This window comes from Thunnus thynnus, chromosome 1 (genome assembly GCF_963924715.1).
Source record: "Thunnus thynnus chromosome 1, fThuThy2.1, whole genome shotgun sequence".
NCBI lineage: Eukaryota > Metazoa > Chordata > Actinopteri > Scombriformes > Scombridae > Thunnus > Thunnus thynnus.
Genome location: NC_089517.1, coordinates 5724702 through 5742818, shown reverse-complemented (window position 1 = coordinate 5742818; position 18117 = coordinate 5724702). Strand labels below are relative to the sequence as shown.

Genomic DNA, 18117 nt, shown 5'->3' with positions numbered 1-18117 from the left:
GCATGGAAGGAAACCTTGCAGTCAGTAAAGAACAAGCTTATCGTCAGGTTTGTGCAAAGACACACAAACACGGAGCAGTAAAGTCTTATCTGACTGAACCTTGAGACTAGACAGTGTTCGTCAGGAATATCGCTGTCTGACTTCGTTATTTTCTCTGACGGAGAACAGACGTTCAAAGTAACCAGGGAACGGTGTTTGGATGAGCAGGATGCTTTGGCAGAAACATGACAAGGACAGATTGTTCAGAAGTGTTCACAAGTTCAAAATGCTTTCATATTTTTCAGAATGAAAAACTGGAGCAGCTGGGATGCAACTGTGCATTCTTTCACTTGGCACCATTTTGTTAAACTTGTTATTTTAAAAGTTGTCAAAATGCAGGATTTGTTTCATGGGAGTTTATGTGTTTTTTTTTAAATAAATCTTTGATTGGATTAGGGCTGTAACTTACCATTATTTTCATTACTTTTTCGATTAATTGTTTGGTTTATTAATTGTTTAGTTTATAAAACTGTCCATTAATTTCCCAGAGCCCAAGATAATGTCTTCAAATATCTTGATTTGTCCGACCAACAGTCCAAAACCCAAAGATATTCAGTTTATATGGATATAAAACAGAAAAAAAAAACAGAGAATCTTCACATTTGAAAATCTAGAACCAGAGGATGTTTGGTGTTTTTTGCTATAAAAATCACTGACACAATTAATTGATTATTAAAATCATTGCCGATTATTTTTCCTTCGACTTAATTGATTAATCAACTAATCATTTCACCTCTTGACTGGTTTACTGACCAGTCTTTCCAGGACATAAACCAACAGGATGCAGACAAAGGTAGAACAGAAGTGTATAGTTCTTAAGGACAATTATTTTAAGGTCTCTTTCTTGCAAATCAAATTTTTAGACCATTTCCATTTGTACCTTGAATAGAAGGATTACATTATGTATACCCAAAATGACAATAAGCCTTTCTCACAGCAGTCATATTGACTTGTGATAGTGGGAAAAACACAGGTGTGACTAATAACATTAATGATGGATCTGTTATATTCAAGTGTCCCAGTAAACCTTGGCATTGAGTCAGCAAACACAATACGAGGACACTGAAGCTGCTGAATGGAAAAAAACCATCAAGACAAAAAAACCCATCAACACCTGTAATTTTCCTGCTGTGACACCGTGAAAAAGACTCATTATTTGCATTTCACATTTTTCAAAATCAATAAATTGGGATGCATCCATGGTTTTCATTTCTGTACCTCTGTAGGTTTTGTATTATGTGCGATTGTGTGATTTTGGTGAACATAGCGGAGCATTTAGCAGCTAAGAGTTGGTAGAGAGCACTTGCAGTTCATTTGCAGAGTGATGATTGTGCAGAGTTTGTTTTCACATTCATCTGCTGAAGATGGAAAGTTACTCTGAGCTCACCTTAAATCTCAGTTTAAGGTGTGCACTTATGAGAAGAATTTGTGACATCACTACTAGTTTGGAGCCAATCGTGGTCCAGTATCCGATTTACACAAGTGTGATGTGGAAACTTGAAGCTGCACAAACACTGAAAATGGACTTGACAGTGAAGTAGGAGACATCTTAAACTTTTGAAAAGAAATATATTTGCATATTTATAGATTCTGGATTTTTAAAGAGGAAGAGATGTCATTTTAAAGATTTTAATGAGGAAATTAAACTTATTAGACTCAAATTATTATTCCAAACAGAGTATTTTTATATGTCTTAAAACAAGTCTGGAGAGAATCTTTAACTAAGAGTCTTTTTTTTTAAATACTGCTGTCCTTCTGCTCACAGTCCGCATCCACAAGGAAGAAAAGGATTGAAATTCCTCCCCACAGGAGAGAGTGACATCATTGCGTGTAACACCAAATTAGAGTCCTCGTTTTGAAGCTATATGCTCAGTGTTCCATGGTAAGTAGATTAAATCTGTTCACGGGGCTGGTGGCTCCTTCCCAAACAAACATTCCTCTAAAGAGTTATCAGAGAGACAGAAAATGCGCCCTGAGCCAAAATCTTTCGCTCTCTAGTGTCGACTTTCTCTTTGTGCAGACCATGTCCGTCTGACAGACAGCTTGCACATTTCTTCTGACACATTACATCAGATGCAGCTCATAAGAGATCACACTTTAACATCTTGGGTGCAGAGTGCAGAGATGTTAGCATTCGAGTACTCCAGAGCAGCAGAGCAGCAGAGGAAACAAAGTTAAAAGACAGATTCAAGACAAATAAAAAGACTTTATGCACAGTCGGAGCAAAAGGCTCAGACCCTCTGCAGTCCCCTGTGTTTGTGTTCTCTGTTGCAGGGACGGGATTAGATAAAATATGAGCAGGGTATTTATAGTCGGTGACATTTAAGAGATAAGCAGAATGGGTGGAATGTAGAGCCAAGAGTGGCAATATCACAGATACAGTGGGAGGATTACCTCACCCGCTGGCAGGAAGTATATAGCTTACAGCAGACTGAATCTGCCCTCAGAGAAAACACACTGAACAAGCCGCATCTCAGCTGCTTCAAGTCAAGTTTCTTTGATGAACAAGTCAAATAACGCATGAACACAAGTCTTAAGTCACCACATGACACACACACATCTTTCAATACTGCGGTAAAGGATGCCAGAGCTACCTGCTGCTCTAATCTTGTATCTAACAATCAGCACAATCCAAAAGTTTTATTTGACACCATTTTTTCATGTGAGGAATGTAACAAATTTTCTTCTTTCTATGTGGGCAAGATTAATGACATCAGGTCGAACATTTTCTCTTTACCTTTCCCTCTTATCTCGTGCTCCTCTCGGCCTACAATCCCGAAGAGTTCTTACTAACTTGGTTAACAGAATGAAAATGACCTCTTGCCCCTTTGACATCCTTCCAACATCTCTGTTTAAAAATGTCATTGGCTCTATTGTACCTGCTGTGTTCTCCATAATCAACAACTCTCTATTATATGGTTGTGTTCCTGCTCAATGCAAACAAGCTGTTATTCAACCACTTTTCAAAAAATCAAGCCTTGATCCTTCTCTACCCCAAAATTACAGGGTTACCCTAACCATAACCCTAACCCATCTCCAAGTTGCCTTTTGTAGCCAAAAATTTTAGAAAAACTGGTTGCTAAGCAGCTCACAACTGCAGTAGACGAGCATAATGTCTTTGATAAGGTTCAGTCTGGCTTCTGCTGGTTGCACTCACCAGAAACAGCTCTTCTCACTGTGTCGAATCATATCTTGATGCGCGGTGATGCAGGAAAATGTTCAGTGTTGTTGAATCTCAGTGCAGCTTTTGATTGTGTGGACCAGCGTATCTCGGTGGAGAGACTTGGGCAGTGGGTGGGTGGGTGTGTATCTATAGGTCAGCCATGCAGTGGTTCCCCTCCTACCTCTCTGATAAGAGCTTTGCAGTTTTTTTTGTTGGCAGCTTCACCTCCTCATCTAAAACTCTGTATTGTGGTGTGCCCCAAGGTTCAGTCCTTGGTCCTGTTCTGTTTGCCTTGTGTGTGCTTCCCCTTGGACAGATATTAAGACACTTTAAAGGTATCTCATATCACTGCTATGCAGATGATATTCAATTATATGTTTCTTTTAAACCTCAAAACATAGCAGGTTTAAATAACTGAATAAATGCTGTAAAAACTGGATGGCAGATCATTTCTTACAGCTAAATGCAAACAAAACAGAAATCCTTCTTTCTGCCCCTCCTAGTGTTGTTCCTGAAATAAGGGATGGGTCTCTTACCTCAACAGTTAAATCCTCCATAAGAAATCTAGGTGTGACTTTGGAGCAGGCTCTGAATCTGGGCCAATATGTCAAGCGTCTGATTTGCTCTTGTTTTTTTCCAGCTGAGGAACAAAGTTCAGGCCCATCGTGTCTCAAGCGGAGATGGAAACGTTACTTCATGTTACTGTAAATCCCTTCTCACCTGCCTCAGCAAAACATCCCTGGATTGTTTACAAGTGGTCCAAAATGCTGCTGCTGCTGCTAAACTCTTGACCAGATCCTCCAAAAGATTTCATGTGACACCGATTCTGATTGCTCCTCACTGGCTCCCCATCAAATTCAGAATCCAATTCAAAGTTCTCGTGATCATCTATAGAGCTCTGCATAGTCAGGCTCGTGCCTACATTAGAGATCTACTGCAGCCCTACATGTCACCAGCAGGTCTCTGAAGTCCTCTGATCAGGGTTTACTGGTTGCTCCTTAAAACTAAAGGAGACTTTTCAGGTTGTGGCTCCTAAACTTTGGAACTCTCTCCCTTTGGACTTAAGATCTGTGGACACCTTTAAAAAACAGCTCAAGACCCATTTGTTTAGACTTGCCTTTGTGTAATTTTTCTATTATCTATTTATTCTGTTTTTACTGTGTTTTAAGCCTGTATTTATGCTTTATTTCCTCTGTGAAGCGCTTTGTGATGTTTCTTCTCTCCAAAGGTAAAGTAAATAAAGTAAGTTACTTACTTATTTACTTACTTCCCCCTGCAATTCTTGTGATGAAGTGAGAACAAAACAAACAGCTTCCAACTGGAGGGAAAAAAAAAACTCAACTGTCCCTGGAATTTATCACCTCCCATCCTTCACTGTACTGCAAAAAATGTTCAAGGCTTTGCAGTTCATTATAAGCAAAATAACTCAAGGTAAATATTTAAGGGCACCACATATTTTTCCCTCTGAAATGCAACATCAGAGAGCAAACAGCCTTCACTTAGAAAAGAGAAAAACTAAACCTGTCTCTGGAATTTATCACCTCACATCACTGCTGGACACTCACTTATAAATCATCTTCATTGAGTTCTCATGCGATCCTCCAAGCAGTTACAGCCACACAAAACTTCACCAGAAACACATTTTTAAAAATCCCAGAGTCTTACCTCGACATAGTGGATCCTTGTGGATTGGTCTCAGGTTTGTTACATTCGCGGTCAGGTGCAGTTCTGGTCCCCTATCATGGTGTGAAACGTCGCGGCTCAGATGCGCAGTGCATCCCAGCGGCTGGCTGCTCCGACGCACGGACTCCAAACTCAACACCATCCATAGCAGCCCATACTCTCTCCTGGGCTTCCCTTCTTCCTCTTCTTTTTCTTCTTCTTCTGTTTTTTTAAGGGGAACTTTAAAGGGACTTGTTTTTCCTCTTTCAGCTGCAGAGCTTGTCCATCCAAACAGCTGTCAGTTCCCAAAACACATCACATCAGTTTTGTCTCTCGGGAAACGCAAAGTGGGAAAAAAAGACGCATCTTCTGCTGCACTTCAGGTGCAGAAATTAAATTAAAATAAGGGAAATTCCTTTTTCTGTTTCTATTTTATATTAGACACCATCAGCTGAGAGGCACACACAAATTATTCCAAATGGGAAACAATTTAAATTCAGTCGCTGAAGTGTGTATAACAGTCTTACCATCGCCTCCAGGCAGGTGATTTTCACTTGCGCGCAGCCCCTGCCTGATAAAACTCTCCTGTAGCAACAGGTAGCTCCAGTAGCTGTTTCTTCTCTTTTCTTTTTGACCTTCCTCTCAGTCCAAACCACACAGTCTACAGTCCAAACAGGACAAATGTGTGGCAGAAAAGCCGCACAAAGAGCCGCCGGCAGCGCTCCACTACTCCACCGCCCTCGTTGGCAGTGTGAGCGCAGTGCTGGTGTGTCTCTCTCTCTCTCTGTGTGTCTCTCTGTCTCTCTCCCCCCCCCTCTCTCTCTCTCTCTCTCTTTCTCTCTCTCTCTCTCCACCTGAGCGCTGCATTCCTGCAGTGAACACGCCTCTCTCCTCCAATCACAGCCCAGCAGCTCCTCTAAAGTTAGAGGTGACAAGATGTTTCCTACAGAAATCCTGCAGGTGAAAAAGTGCTGCTGCACAGAGCTGGATGACAAACTTAAAGATCCCCTCCAGTTATGCATTAAGAATTAAAAAATACTCTGCTTTGAATAATAAATTGTGTCACATATGAGTGTTTCCAAAAAAAGAGACAGCAACAGCTAAAAAATCTTAAAAATTCTTAAAGGTTCTGTTCGCTCTCCTCGTTTGTGTGCTGGAAGGTATAAGAGTGATGATCAGACTTCTTTATGATGCTTATTGAATTAAGATTTTTTTCCAAAATATTTGTGATGTCACAAATTGTGCTCGTACATGTAAAGTTAGTTTTAAGGTGAACTCAAAGAAACTTTCTTCTTCCAGCAGATGAATGTAAAAACATGTCAAACTCTGAACATAAATCATTCTGACCAGAAAACAGAGAACAACACTGAGAAGTAAAATATAAGTAAAACATATTTTTGGGTGGAGAGGGACTTTAAAACTTAAAGATTCCCTCCAGACATGTTTTGTTAAATGAAAAAAAAATCTGCTTTGAATGATAATTTGTGTCTAATATGGTTTTACCTCAAAAAAGTTCATTTATGTTGCTAAAAAGTGATTAATAGCACATCTCCTCCTTCTCCCTCGATGAAAAATCATGAATCTTAATGTGTAAATATTTTTCATTTCAAAGGTTTTCCTGCTGAACAGAAGATGTTTCCTGTTTCACTGAAGTAGAATAAAGGAACAAGAAGAAAAACACTTCTAAACACAGGAAATATCACAATACAACATTTGTTCATTGCAAATAAAAGCCCTTCATTCATCATTTTAAAGTATTTTACCTTAAGTAAAAAGTACCTAAGGATGATGATGATGATGATGATGATGATGATTATTTGGTATGTAATTATATATATATACAATATTAATGTAACATTCCTGCAGGTATTTACTGTGCTGCTGCAATATAAAAATACTCCATTACTGTGTACAAAAGTACAAAAGTATTTACAGCTAAATTTACTTGAAGTATCAAAAGTAAAAGTATTCATTTTGCAAAAAAACAAGAAAAAAACTCTCTCTGTGACTGATGTATTAAATAAATTGGCACCACTTTCTAATAAGGAACCCTTTATAAACAGTTATTGAGGGAAAGGTTTCATTAATAGTTAATAAGTCATTTATTAATGCTTAATAGATGAGTTACAATCCAATAATTAAAATATATTCTGGGATGTCCAGGTTGTGAAGAATCCCTCTGGTTGGTGTTTATCATCTCTGTTTGTCAATAAAGCAAATAAAATGTTGGAAATCCATTAATAAATGAGTAATAAGTTGTGAATAAATTGATTTTTGTCTCTTTTCCAGAAGGTTCGTCCAACCAGTCAACAGGCAAAGTAGTTCTTAATAATGATTTATAATGGATCCATAAAGCATCAGTAAATGATTTATTAACTATTAATAACTCTTTATAAGGGGAACCGATACATTTAATAAAATACAATATTGATACAGCAGCATTATACTGAACATAGTAAAATACTTTATATACAGTTTATATACAATTAATGGTTCTCAACCTAGGGGGTCAGGACCCTGCAAAGAGTCAAAAGATAAATCTGAGGGGTCGTGAGATGATTAATGGGAGCGGAAAGAAGAAGAAGTTCTGATACACAAACATGTTTTCATTGTTTCGACAGTAACATTTACTGGAATGAAAACATGTGAGAAGTTAAACGTCTCTTTGATGAAACTGCTCACAACTCAGAGACAATAAAACACAACTAATCACTGACAGAGTTCACATGAGAAAAAGGTTGGAAACCAGTTTAATCTTTAGCAATGTGTTGTAATTTACAAGCTTATATGTAATCTTATGTAAAATTTAATTCTGAAAAGTAACTAGTAACTACAGTTGTCAAACATATGCAGTACAAGTACAATATTTTCTCCTGAAATGTAGCATAAATAGAATTACTTGAGTAAAAAACCTTTATTTCGTTTTTTTTAAAATCACTACAAATAATAAATAATAATAATAAAAGTGACAACAGAAATGTAGCCGAGTACTTACACAACCACAACATAATGAACGGATGTCAAAGCATCACACACACACACACACACACACACACACACACACCGTCCTCCAGCTTCTTGCCATCTCTGTCTTTTCCATCCTTTCACCATCACGTCTTTCATCACCATCTTACTCACTGTTTCATAATTTCTTCCCATTCTTCCGCTACTTTTTTCCATATCCCATCACCTCCTCCTCACCTTCCTCCTGCTCTCACTGTTTCACCAGGTGAGTGCTTTAGGGAGACAAACCCCATCTGCATCTACATGTCAGGACGCCTGTCTGTGTTAATCACTTCATACCTTCTCTTGTATTATAACTACATGAAACTGTATCCCGCGGGCATTTCCTTTGTCTCTCATTGTGCTTTAGATTTGAGGTGCCACATCCTCTTCTCTGCAGGTTTTGTTGGAGCTCATCTTGTGATGTATGAGTCTGTAACATGCGAGTCATCTCCAGTTTCCTGCAGCAGCATGAACGGGAAGATTTGAGTGATGGTGAAGCAACCACATAGCCTCTCGGTGAACTCGGAGAACTGTCTCCACCTCGGTGTGTCGCAGGCCCCTTTAAGCTCAGCCAAGGCGGGAGACAGTTCATCTGAGCTGCGCTGCAGCTCCAACATGCGACCTTGAACTATCATCTGGAGCCGTGCAGACATAACAAAGGAAACAGGAGAGCGTTCGTTGGATGACAAAGCGGTCTTACATGGTCTCAGGGTCTTAAAAGAGTACTTAGCATTGTTCTTCTATTACACTGTCAGACTCATGATGGTCATATGATGCACATTTGCAAGTCTGTACTTTTATTCTGGGGCTCTGCTGGAATATCTTTGCATGATTTACAGTTCAAACTCCTCATTTGTCTTATACTGGTCCTTTATGCAGCCTCCCAGTTCAGCCTCTGTCTGAAACCGCAGAATAAAACGTTGACATTGTATCTTTCTGCAAACCACGTTGAGTATCTACGTTTCAACAGGTGTAATAGGTATCATATCAACATTTCTAAAGTGACGTAGTTCACATGAGATCTATATGAGCTGACTTTCTCATTAGGAGGACGAGGGGTCGGTGGGCGGCTGGGACATTTGTTGGAATCAGCAGAGAACACAGTTCAAGCCCACCTCGAAAACAATGTCCGCTTCCCGTTTCAACTGACAAAAGTAGCTGTTTTTAGCGAGACGTCAGGACATTTGCAGCCGTTTTTATTTTATTTTTTTATTGTAATCCATACCACAATCTTTCCCAAACACTAGCCAAGTGGTTTTTGTGCCTGAACCTAACCAGACCTAAACCACAGCGTCGTCACATCATAAAACATCATTATTCAACTGATAATGGCCGACATTGAAACGTAGACATTCAATGTATCCGTGGTTTGCAGAAATGTACAATGTCAACATTTTATTCTGGCGACTGGGTCAAAAACAGGCAGTTTTAGCTCCTGTCTCCCACTCTGTTCTGATTGGTTAGATTTTGAAAACTGTGTCTCGGCCGACTTCCTCTGGCTCCAGAAAAACAGTGGTGGTACTTTTATCTTTTTCTCGTGCTTTTCTCATAATGGAAACTTCTCAAATACATCTGCACATGTTCGAGCCTGAAGCCGAGCAACAAAGATTACGGAGCAGACGGCTGTTTGTGGGCATGTGCGAACAATCTGATGTCATCACGAGGAGGAAGTAGAGTGTGAGGACGAGGACATCGGAAACGCACTGGTTTGGGTTGGACAACTATGAAGATAATCGGTTCAGAGAGGATACTTTCATTTCCAGTGCAGGAAGGTTACAACAGTGAATGTGTGTCGTTCTGATTCACTCACGCACACAAATCACAAAGAGGGTGGTGATGTGCATTGCCAGCTGGCGGTCCTGTGAGCTCCTGATGTGGTAATTTTGCAGACGAAGCATTCAGAGCAGGTTGATGCTCTGGGATTTTGACTTTCAGGCAGCATTTCTACACACGTTCACCGTGTTTAAAATCAACATCCGACATTATAAAAGTTTAAAATTAACAGAAAATTGCAAAAAGCATGATATGTCCCTTTTAAAAAAAGGGCTAAACGTAGATGCTTTTTTATTCCACAAATTCCTCTTCCCTGTCAAAACCTGGTGCCTACATTACCCACAATGCAACTCAACTGCCAACATTTTTGTCAGAGATTTGAGTGTGTTATGCTGGAAGTGGCTGATGTAGCCTGGAGCAGTTAGCCTCCAGCAGAGATGAGGAGCTACAGACGTCTTCTAACTTCGCTCCCCCAGATTCTTTTTCATTTTCAAACTTGTAGTCTTCAGCCTCACCTGATGTTGACTCAAGTGACATCACTTGAGGCAATTTATCAGCTTCCTCTGGAGACACAAAAGGCTTCATACTACTTTATTGAGATATGCAGCAGCTTGTACTCCCCGACACCTGTAAACAGACTTTAATGTGTAAAATCAGTGGAGTTCCCCTTTAACTGTGATCTTGACTGTCAGTTTCCGTTACCACTTGCTCGGTTGTTTGTGACCACACAGGGTGTTGAATCCAGTGTAAACACTCAGCTGAGTCAGACCACTTACCAGTAAACATGCAAGACGTCATAAATATATAGAAGCATCAGTTAGGAAGCAGCAACCAGCAGCCACCCAGTCTGACCGATAAGACCTGAGAGTGAGTTATTCTTTGTCTTATTTCCTTTTATCACATATGTCTGCTTTGATTAGCAGATGATAAAAAGGACTAGCATATTCTTAAGTAAAAGCTCTGTGTTAGGTGACAAAAAAAGAGGATTACTTGTGTTAAAAACTAAAGTAAGCATCATGAGAGTGCAGACAGCGTCCAGTAACCAGATGAACAGTCGGTCCTCCAGGTTCCAAGAGGAGGATCCTTAATGCTGTTCTGTGCCTCCTCCAGTTCTTTATCTCATCTCAATCTTGACATCAATGACAAAGTATCTCAAAAACAACGTGCTGTGGATATTCTGGTCTCCAGAGGATGAATCCCAGTGGTCCCCTTGCAGCAACGTGCGGCCGCAATTGTCACTTGTTTGCAAGAAATACCAAAATCGAATAGGTGCATGAATAATAAACCTTTTGGACTTTATTGATCCTCTTGCCCTGCAGGACAAACTTTATATTGCTAGGTGGCATCTTACTGGTCAAGGTGTGAAGGAAGGTAGTCGCACTCTCGTAGCCATACCTGTACTTTCATTGTGGTCAGCATCTCTCTCATGCTGAAAGCTTATTGGTTAAGACACTTGTCACATAACTGCAGCATCCGCAGTTCAATTCTACCAGTGGATCTTTGTTGTAGGTTGTCGCCCATCTCTCTCTCCTTTTGTTTCCTGTCATTGCTATACTGTCGCTAAAGGCCCAAAAATACATGAAAGAAAAAGACCCCAGTCTATTTTTTCTCCACTTACGTGTTAAAGGTCATGATTGAGTATCGACTGTGAGCCTTGTCATAACGTCTCCGAGTGCACAGCAGCTCTATGGTTAAATGGAGACATTGTGTTTGTGTGCATTTAAGCCTTTTGATCATTTCTTGCTCTCAGAAGTGTAATTTCACAGTTTTCCTCACATTCGTGTGAAGATATTCATCACCGTCATGGTTAAGACGACTTCACAGATGTCTGGCTGTAACTTTTTATGACACTGAAGGTCCATGCAAGTAGATGAAAGGTGGAATTTTTAAGCTTTTACTCTTACATAACTATAAAATAATTTAGCAGATAGAGTCCTTTAACTTGACGTTCACTTCATAATTTTTATAGAAATGTTTCCGGCAGCAGTGAGTGGCTCCTCAGTACCTGTACATATAATGATTAGTTAAGTGCTCTGAGGTCTCTGTTCTTGTCTCAGCTTGTAGAGAGATTTTCCTCCGCCCTCCCTATAGTCCCCCCCCCCCCCCATCATTACTGAACACACTTCACTGTTTAGTGCTGAGACAGCAGCAGATAGCCCAGTGTTTACAGTAATCATCACATTCATACACCTACGCTCTCTCTTTCTTTGTGTGTGCATTTAGCTGCCTACAGTGTGCTGCTCTGTAATAAGAGGTTCCTGAGCCCGAAGAGGCACTTCAGCCCTCCTCAAAGACATTAGTGGGGAGTCAGAGTCCCCCCTCCCACCCCCACCCCCACCTCCTCTCTCTTTCAGGTTTATACTGAGATTGGCAGCCTGCCAGTGTGAATGGAGAAACTTGATGAGTGGACTTGGTTTCACACAGCAGCACTGATGAAAGACTACCAGTGTTGGTGTGAAAAGTCATATATGTTACATACATCCTTAAAACAGCTGCAGCTTGGATGTGGTGTTTTGTTGCTGTTTGGTTAAAAGGAAACAGATTTCCAATTTAAAATTTTGCTTTAACCCTCCTGTTGTCTTCATGCAACTTTTGTCCTCCCGGGTCAATTTTGACTCCGGAGAACAAAAGTCCACAGATGCTATAAATCTTAATAAAACACCTAAAATTCAATAAAAATAGTGATAATTATTATAATATATTAATTGATCGTTATCATTATTAATGTTTTCCTTTATTTGTTTTTCATTTTTAATTAATGAATTAATTAATTTACTTATTTTTTGAAGTGTGTTTTTCCTGTGTCCTTTTGACATTATGTTTGTTTATATGGAAAAAAAGCAACATCATGTTTTGATGCTTTACAAACACGAGTTGATGAGCTCGATGAGTTCAGTGAGACTTGAAGTGCTCAGCTGGATCATTTATGCAGAGAAAGTTTCACCACTGTGTTGATCTTTTTGAATAGCATAAAGATTTGCCGTCTTTTCAAACATAATAACGACACAAAGTGTTTCTTCTTTTGACTGAAATCATCTCATGCTGATCATTAATATTACAGACGGTTCTGGCTGCTGGACTCAACAGTTTACTGTCGTTTTCCTACAGTAGAAAAAGAAAAATACAATTCAACACTATGACAATGATAAATAGGAGTCAAATAGGATTAGTAATCCCATAATGTAACGAATCACATTCAGGAATTAAAATGAACAACTTTAAATTTATAACAAAAACACAAAATAAAACCAATCAAGTCAAAAAACAGCAAACAGGTGATTAGATGTTCTATAACTGAGTAGAAAGAACATGTTAATTACATATGTGTGTAATGTTTGTACAACAGCTGTAACATGTTAATACACATTCGTCAGGTAGTGTGGTTCAACAAATAATCCTTCAGCCTGAATTTAAAGTTTCTGATAGAGGTAGATTGAGCTGCAATATTACAGTAATTGTTCCATAACTAAGCTTCCCTGAATCTGATACGATATTAACATAAAGTTACTCTTCAACTTGAACAATACAACAGTTTTTTAAATTTTTGGTGCATTTATGGACGGATGAAATGACATTCTGGCTGATAGATACACATATAAATAAAAATGCACATTTGAAATACATTAATGCACATATTAAATACATATACTATAGCTTGGAAGCAGTATTTTGTTGCTTTCTGGTAAAAACATTCAATTTGAATATTACCTATTATATGCCTGAAGGATTAAAAAGTGTAACATCCTCTGTTTGACATGTTGCATGTTTTCCCAGCAGACTGAAACCGTCTGTAACTTGACAACATTACAAGTCCAGGCAGCACAGACAGGTGATTAAGATTTTGACAAGTGTCATCAAGTATCAAAATTGAAGAACAAAAACAAAAAAATGAATCATCTTTAGCAGAATATGTGTGAGTTTAGTTAACACAAGTGCATGTAGATGCCAGTACAGCAACTCAAGCTGAGTGAAAAATAAAATAAGTCATAATGAGAATCTCCTGAGATTGATTCATTTCATCTTATTCCAAACATGTTCTTCATCTAAGACAAAATGAAGATGAGAGGAAAAAGGTATGAGAGTCTACGTATGCAACAACATGCAAAGTCTACCTATAACTTGGGTGTCATGATTGATGACCGACTAACCTTTAAGGTTCATGTGGCCTCGATTGCTCGGTCTTTGCCCTGAACAACATCATGAAGATCAGACGCTACCTGTCTGAGCTTGTCCTGGTACAGGCTCTCTCCTAATGTCACACACTGACTACTGCAACTCCTCCCTGCATGCACGTTTAAACTTCTGCAGATGATCCAGAACGCCACAGCACGGCTGGTCTCCAACCGGCCCAAAACAGCACACGTCACCCCCGCTGTTCACTCACATCCGTCCACTGGCTCCCAGTTGCTGCCTGCATCAAATTAAAAACACTGACACTCGCTTACAAAACGGCAACTAAACCAGCTCCTGCCTACTTGAACTCCCTCATTCAGGCTCTGTTGAAAGGTGCCTGGTGCCACCAACACAACAGGGCGCTAAGTCACTAGCCAGACTCTTCTCCTCTGTAGTTCCTCGGTGGTGGAACGAGCTACCAAACTCCATCTGATCCACAGAGTCCCTTTCAATCTTAAAGAAAAAGCTAAAGATCCAGCTCTTTCATGAACAATAAATAAACAAATTCCTGCTTCTTTGCACTCTATGTGCCTCTGTTGGCACCTACATCCTATCAGACTCAAACTTAGTTTTATAGCATTTACTCACATTGTTCTCTCCTGACTAGGTCCTTGCTTGTGTTGCATCAACTCTCAGATATATGTCGCTTCGGATTAAAGCATCTGCAAAATGAAACTGTAACACTGTGATGGTAAAATGGCACCATCCCAGCCTGCATCCTGGGTGGTATTTGAAGTAAAGTGGAGGTATATGTGCCCGCTGGATGACATGACAGGAAAACCCTGCAGGCACTTCCTGCTTTCATCTCGAGCTGTCCTCCGTCACCTGGGCAACACATTGCCGTATACATGGATGTGATGTTATGACATGTTTTGGATGTGGCGCTGGCTTAATGGCTGTAGCAGGATTATGTAGAGAGGAGGAGCTCTCAGAGAGCGTGAAGGTTTGACGTATGGAGTTCATAAAGTTCATAAAATAAGAGAGGAGGAACAAAGAGAACAACAACTTTGATTTACTGCTGGCAGGGACGTATGGGGGGGTATTACACGCTTGTCTGTAACACTCAAGTAAGAAATCCTCAAAAACAGGGTGCAGTCAAGCTCGTGAGTCAGTCATGAAGGTGTGTGTTGTCCAAACTCATCATAATAAGAGCTATTTATTACACGCAACCACCACTTTCTACCATAGGACAAAATAACACGTGAGGATAAAAAGCCACTTAAAACTTCCAGTAAATACCATCCACTACATTTACTGGACTGTTTGAATACTGTGAAACAGGCTGAACATCTGCAAGGAGAGGTTATGTACCAAACACTTACACGCTGCTCTCCACTGGCTGGATGAATAAATCAGTACCCTATGTGTGCAAAAAAAAAAAAAAAACAGTTCAACACCAGTATGTGCAGAGTTAAGATATGTGATGAACATTTGGGACACACATTTAGCAATACAAAAATGTGCATTGCCTATTTTAGTATGTAGTCTTTTGATCTCCGCTGCAATCTAAGAAAAATGTGTTTTCAAAAATCTAATCTAAGGAGTCAAATGTTGTGTTGTGATCATGGTGTCATTGGGGACATTTGGATTCTTTTAAGGGTTTTTTTTTGTTGTTGGACTTGTGGCCCCCAGAAGAATTAACAACACTCTGAGGACATTACGTGTTAAGGACATATTTCATGAGGACACTGGGAAGACATCCACACTGTGAGGACATTCAGATTCAAGACAATGTGAGAACATGTGCTGCAAAGACATTCACTTACTTGAGGTCATATTTTATTATTTATTTATTTATTTAGAAGTTTTAGTGTAGCACCTTCCACAGAAATGAAATTCACAAAGTAATTAAGACCATAAAAACATAAATACAATAAAAACATATGCCACAAGTTAGACTTAACATAAAACAAACAAAACACAGGCAGCAGGGTACCTCAAGAAGAAACACATGAACAAATGATGAAATTACACATCACGCACAGCTAAAGATGACACAAAAGCCAATATAAAAAAATAGGTCTTCAATTGTTTTTTTTAAAAAGCTTCTATATAGAGACTGCTGACCGTATATGTACAGGAAGAGAGATCCATATTGTTGGAGCCACAAATGCAAAGACATGATCACCTTTAGTGACCTACTGGTGATGTAGTGATGGATAAGATCAGTGATGTATTCAGGAGCCTGTCCATGCAGGGCTCTATACGTAATAACAAGAACCTTAAAATGAATAAAATGAATCCTAGAACAGATGGGAAGCCGATGCAAAGAACTTAAAATAGGAGTGATGTGAGTCATCCTGCTGGACCTGGTGAACAGCATTTTGGAACATTTGTAGACGGTTCAGAGATGCTTTACTGAGACGTTCACTTATATGAGGACGTTCACAGTGAGAACATTTACTGCAAAGAATTCATTATAAGGAAATTCACTTATAAATGAGGATATTCACTGTGAGGACACTATTAGGACATTCACTGAGAAATTTCACTATGAAGACATTCACTATGAGTATGTTCACACATTCACTTTGATGACACCAACTTTAAAGACATCTACAGTGAGGAGATTCACTCTAAGGACATTTATCATGAATGAGGACATTCAAGATGAACAAACATTTGAAAATTATAGTCAATTATCGCAAATTATAACTGCACACAAAGCATTGGTGTTCGTGAGTGTGAGGTGATCTATAGTTTGCACATTAAAGAATGAAAAACTCAAAAAATCAGTCGTAATTGTCTTTTAATTGATTTTTGTGAAACTGACCCATAAACCTGGACATACACACCTCCGGGAGGAGTGACGTTTGAGGACACTGACACTCTGAGGTAAAACAGTGCAGCCTGGTCTTGTAAATCCACACCGACCTGTAAACCAGAGTCAGAGATGGTCTAAACAGGGAATCTGGATGGGAAACATCTGCTGCGTCCGTCCAGCCCGACGTTATCTCAGTGTCTCTCCTTCGCATGTGAAGTCCAATAAAGCTCATGCTTCAGTACACAGTATGTAGCACGCTCAATGTTCCTGCAAGCACAATAAATCACACACCCATAAAGACCGATCTCTTTGGGGTAAGGTAGCACGGAGGATAAATTGTGTTTATGTCAGCGGCACAGTAGTCTGACAGAAAGATCTCAACTTCTCAATACAAACATCTATAGGGGGGCCAAACACAGCTGCACGAGTGTGTGTGTGCATGTAAACTTCATACTTACCAAGTGAAAATCACAAACACACAGTAAACAAAGTCATCCCTGACTCGCTTATTGCCAACAGATGGTACCACAGAGCAGAAATGTGGTACGAACTCGTTGGCTGAGAATAACACACGTAAGCATGTAAACAAAAGCCAAAAACCAGCGCCGACCACATCCAAGCCTCCATTCACAAAGCAGGCCATAGATCAGATGCTGCCGCCGCTCCTCCTGTTCTGGGAATGAGGTTTTTATTTGAGCCTGTTCAGCTCTGATCCTGCTCCTGTTGAGTGGGATTAGGTTATTTCAGGCACTCGCAGCACACAACACCAGAGGTGTGACCGCGCCGCCGTCTGAAGCCCAACATGCTAAATATACAGATCACAAGCTTCGACGCAGGATGATAACTGAGGTGTTTATTAGTCATTGCAGCAATCAATCATTTTTCACTTGATGGATGACACTGTGGTCCGACTCCTGGTTGGATTTAACTCCGGTTTGTGCTTCTCAGGTATCAGTATACATTCAGGTCACAGAGGTAATGTGTTAAAAAAACCCAGAAGGTCAATTAAAAACCCTTAACTCTGTTCTGAGGGTGTTTTCCAAATCCTTAAAGACTCTTCTGACCATCTAGATGAAACAATATTGAGAAGATTCTTTTAACCTGTTTCCTAAGTTGTGATTCTGTTTCCTATCCAGGTATCCATCAGGCTGCCACCTTTGTTTTATTTTAAAACCTTTTCTATCAGCAGACGGAATATTTTTCCATCCAGATAGTTTTTCAAACATCACTGATGAAATATCTTTTAGAGAAAGTGATGTTCATCCCTGTTACCTGAATGTATGTTGATACATGATAAGGGATGTGCAGAGATCCCAGTATTTGTATTTGTTGAGGCAGCAAAATTATTTGTATTTGTATCTGTATTCGAATAAAAGTGGAAAGAGGCTTAAAAATCCTGTTTTTGTTTTTATTACACTTTTAGTTTTAGAAAATTATTATGATTACTGAGCTAAACCCATACTAGCTACACCCATAACACAGAGACAGCACAGTGTGTAACGTGTAGGGAGGAACTTCAAAGGCAATTATTTCATTT

The 18117-nt window shown here is 39.5% G+C and overlaps 1 protein-coding gene across 3 annotated transcripts in view; it reads right to left on the bottom strand.

Annotated features, from left to right (window-relative positions):
- The window catches only part of adamtsl5 (ADAMTS like 5), a 47781-nt gene extending 42136 nt beyond the window's left edge, over positions 1-5645 (bottom strand). Inside the window, exons 1-2 of one of the 3 annotated variants that reach the window (XM_067610880.1) lie at positions 5392-5645; positions 4868-5159 (exon numbers count right to left, since the gene is read on the bottom strand). In XM_067610880.1, coding sequence (XP_067466981.1) covers positions 4868-4875 — 8 coding nt within the window. In that variant the 5' untranslated portion in view covers positions 4876-5159; positions 5392-5645. Of the gene's footprint in view, positions 1-3196; positions 3244-4867 lie in introns of those variants that run through there. The other 2 variants (XM_067610805.1, XM_067610720.1) reach the window with 2 other exon arrangements.
- Between the last annotated feature and the right edge of the window lie 12472 nt (positions 5646-18117).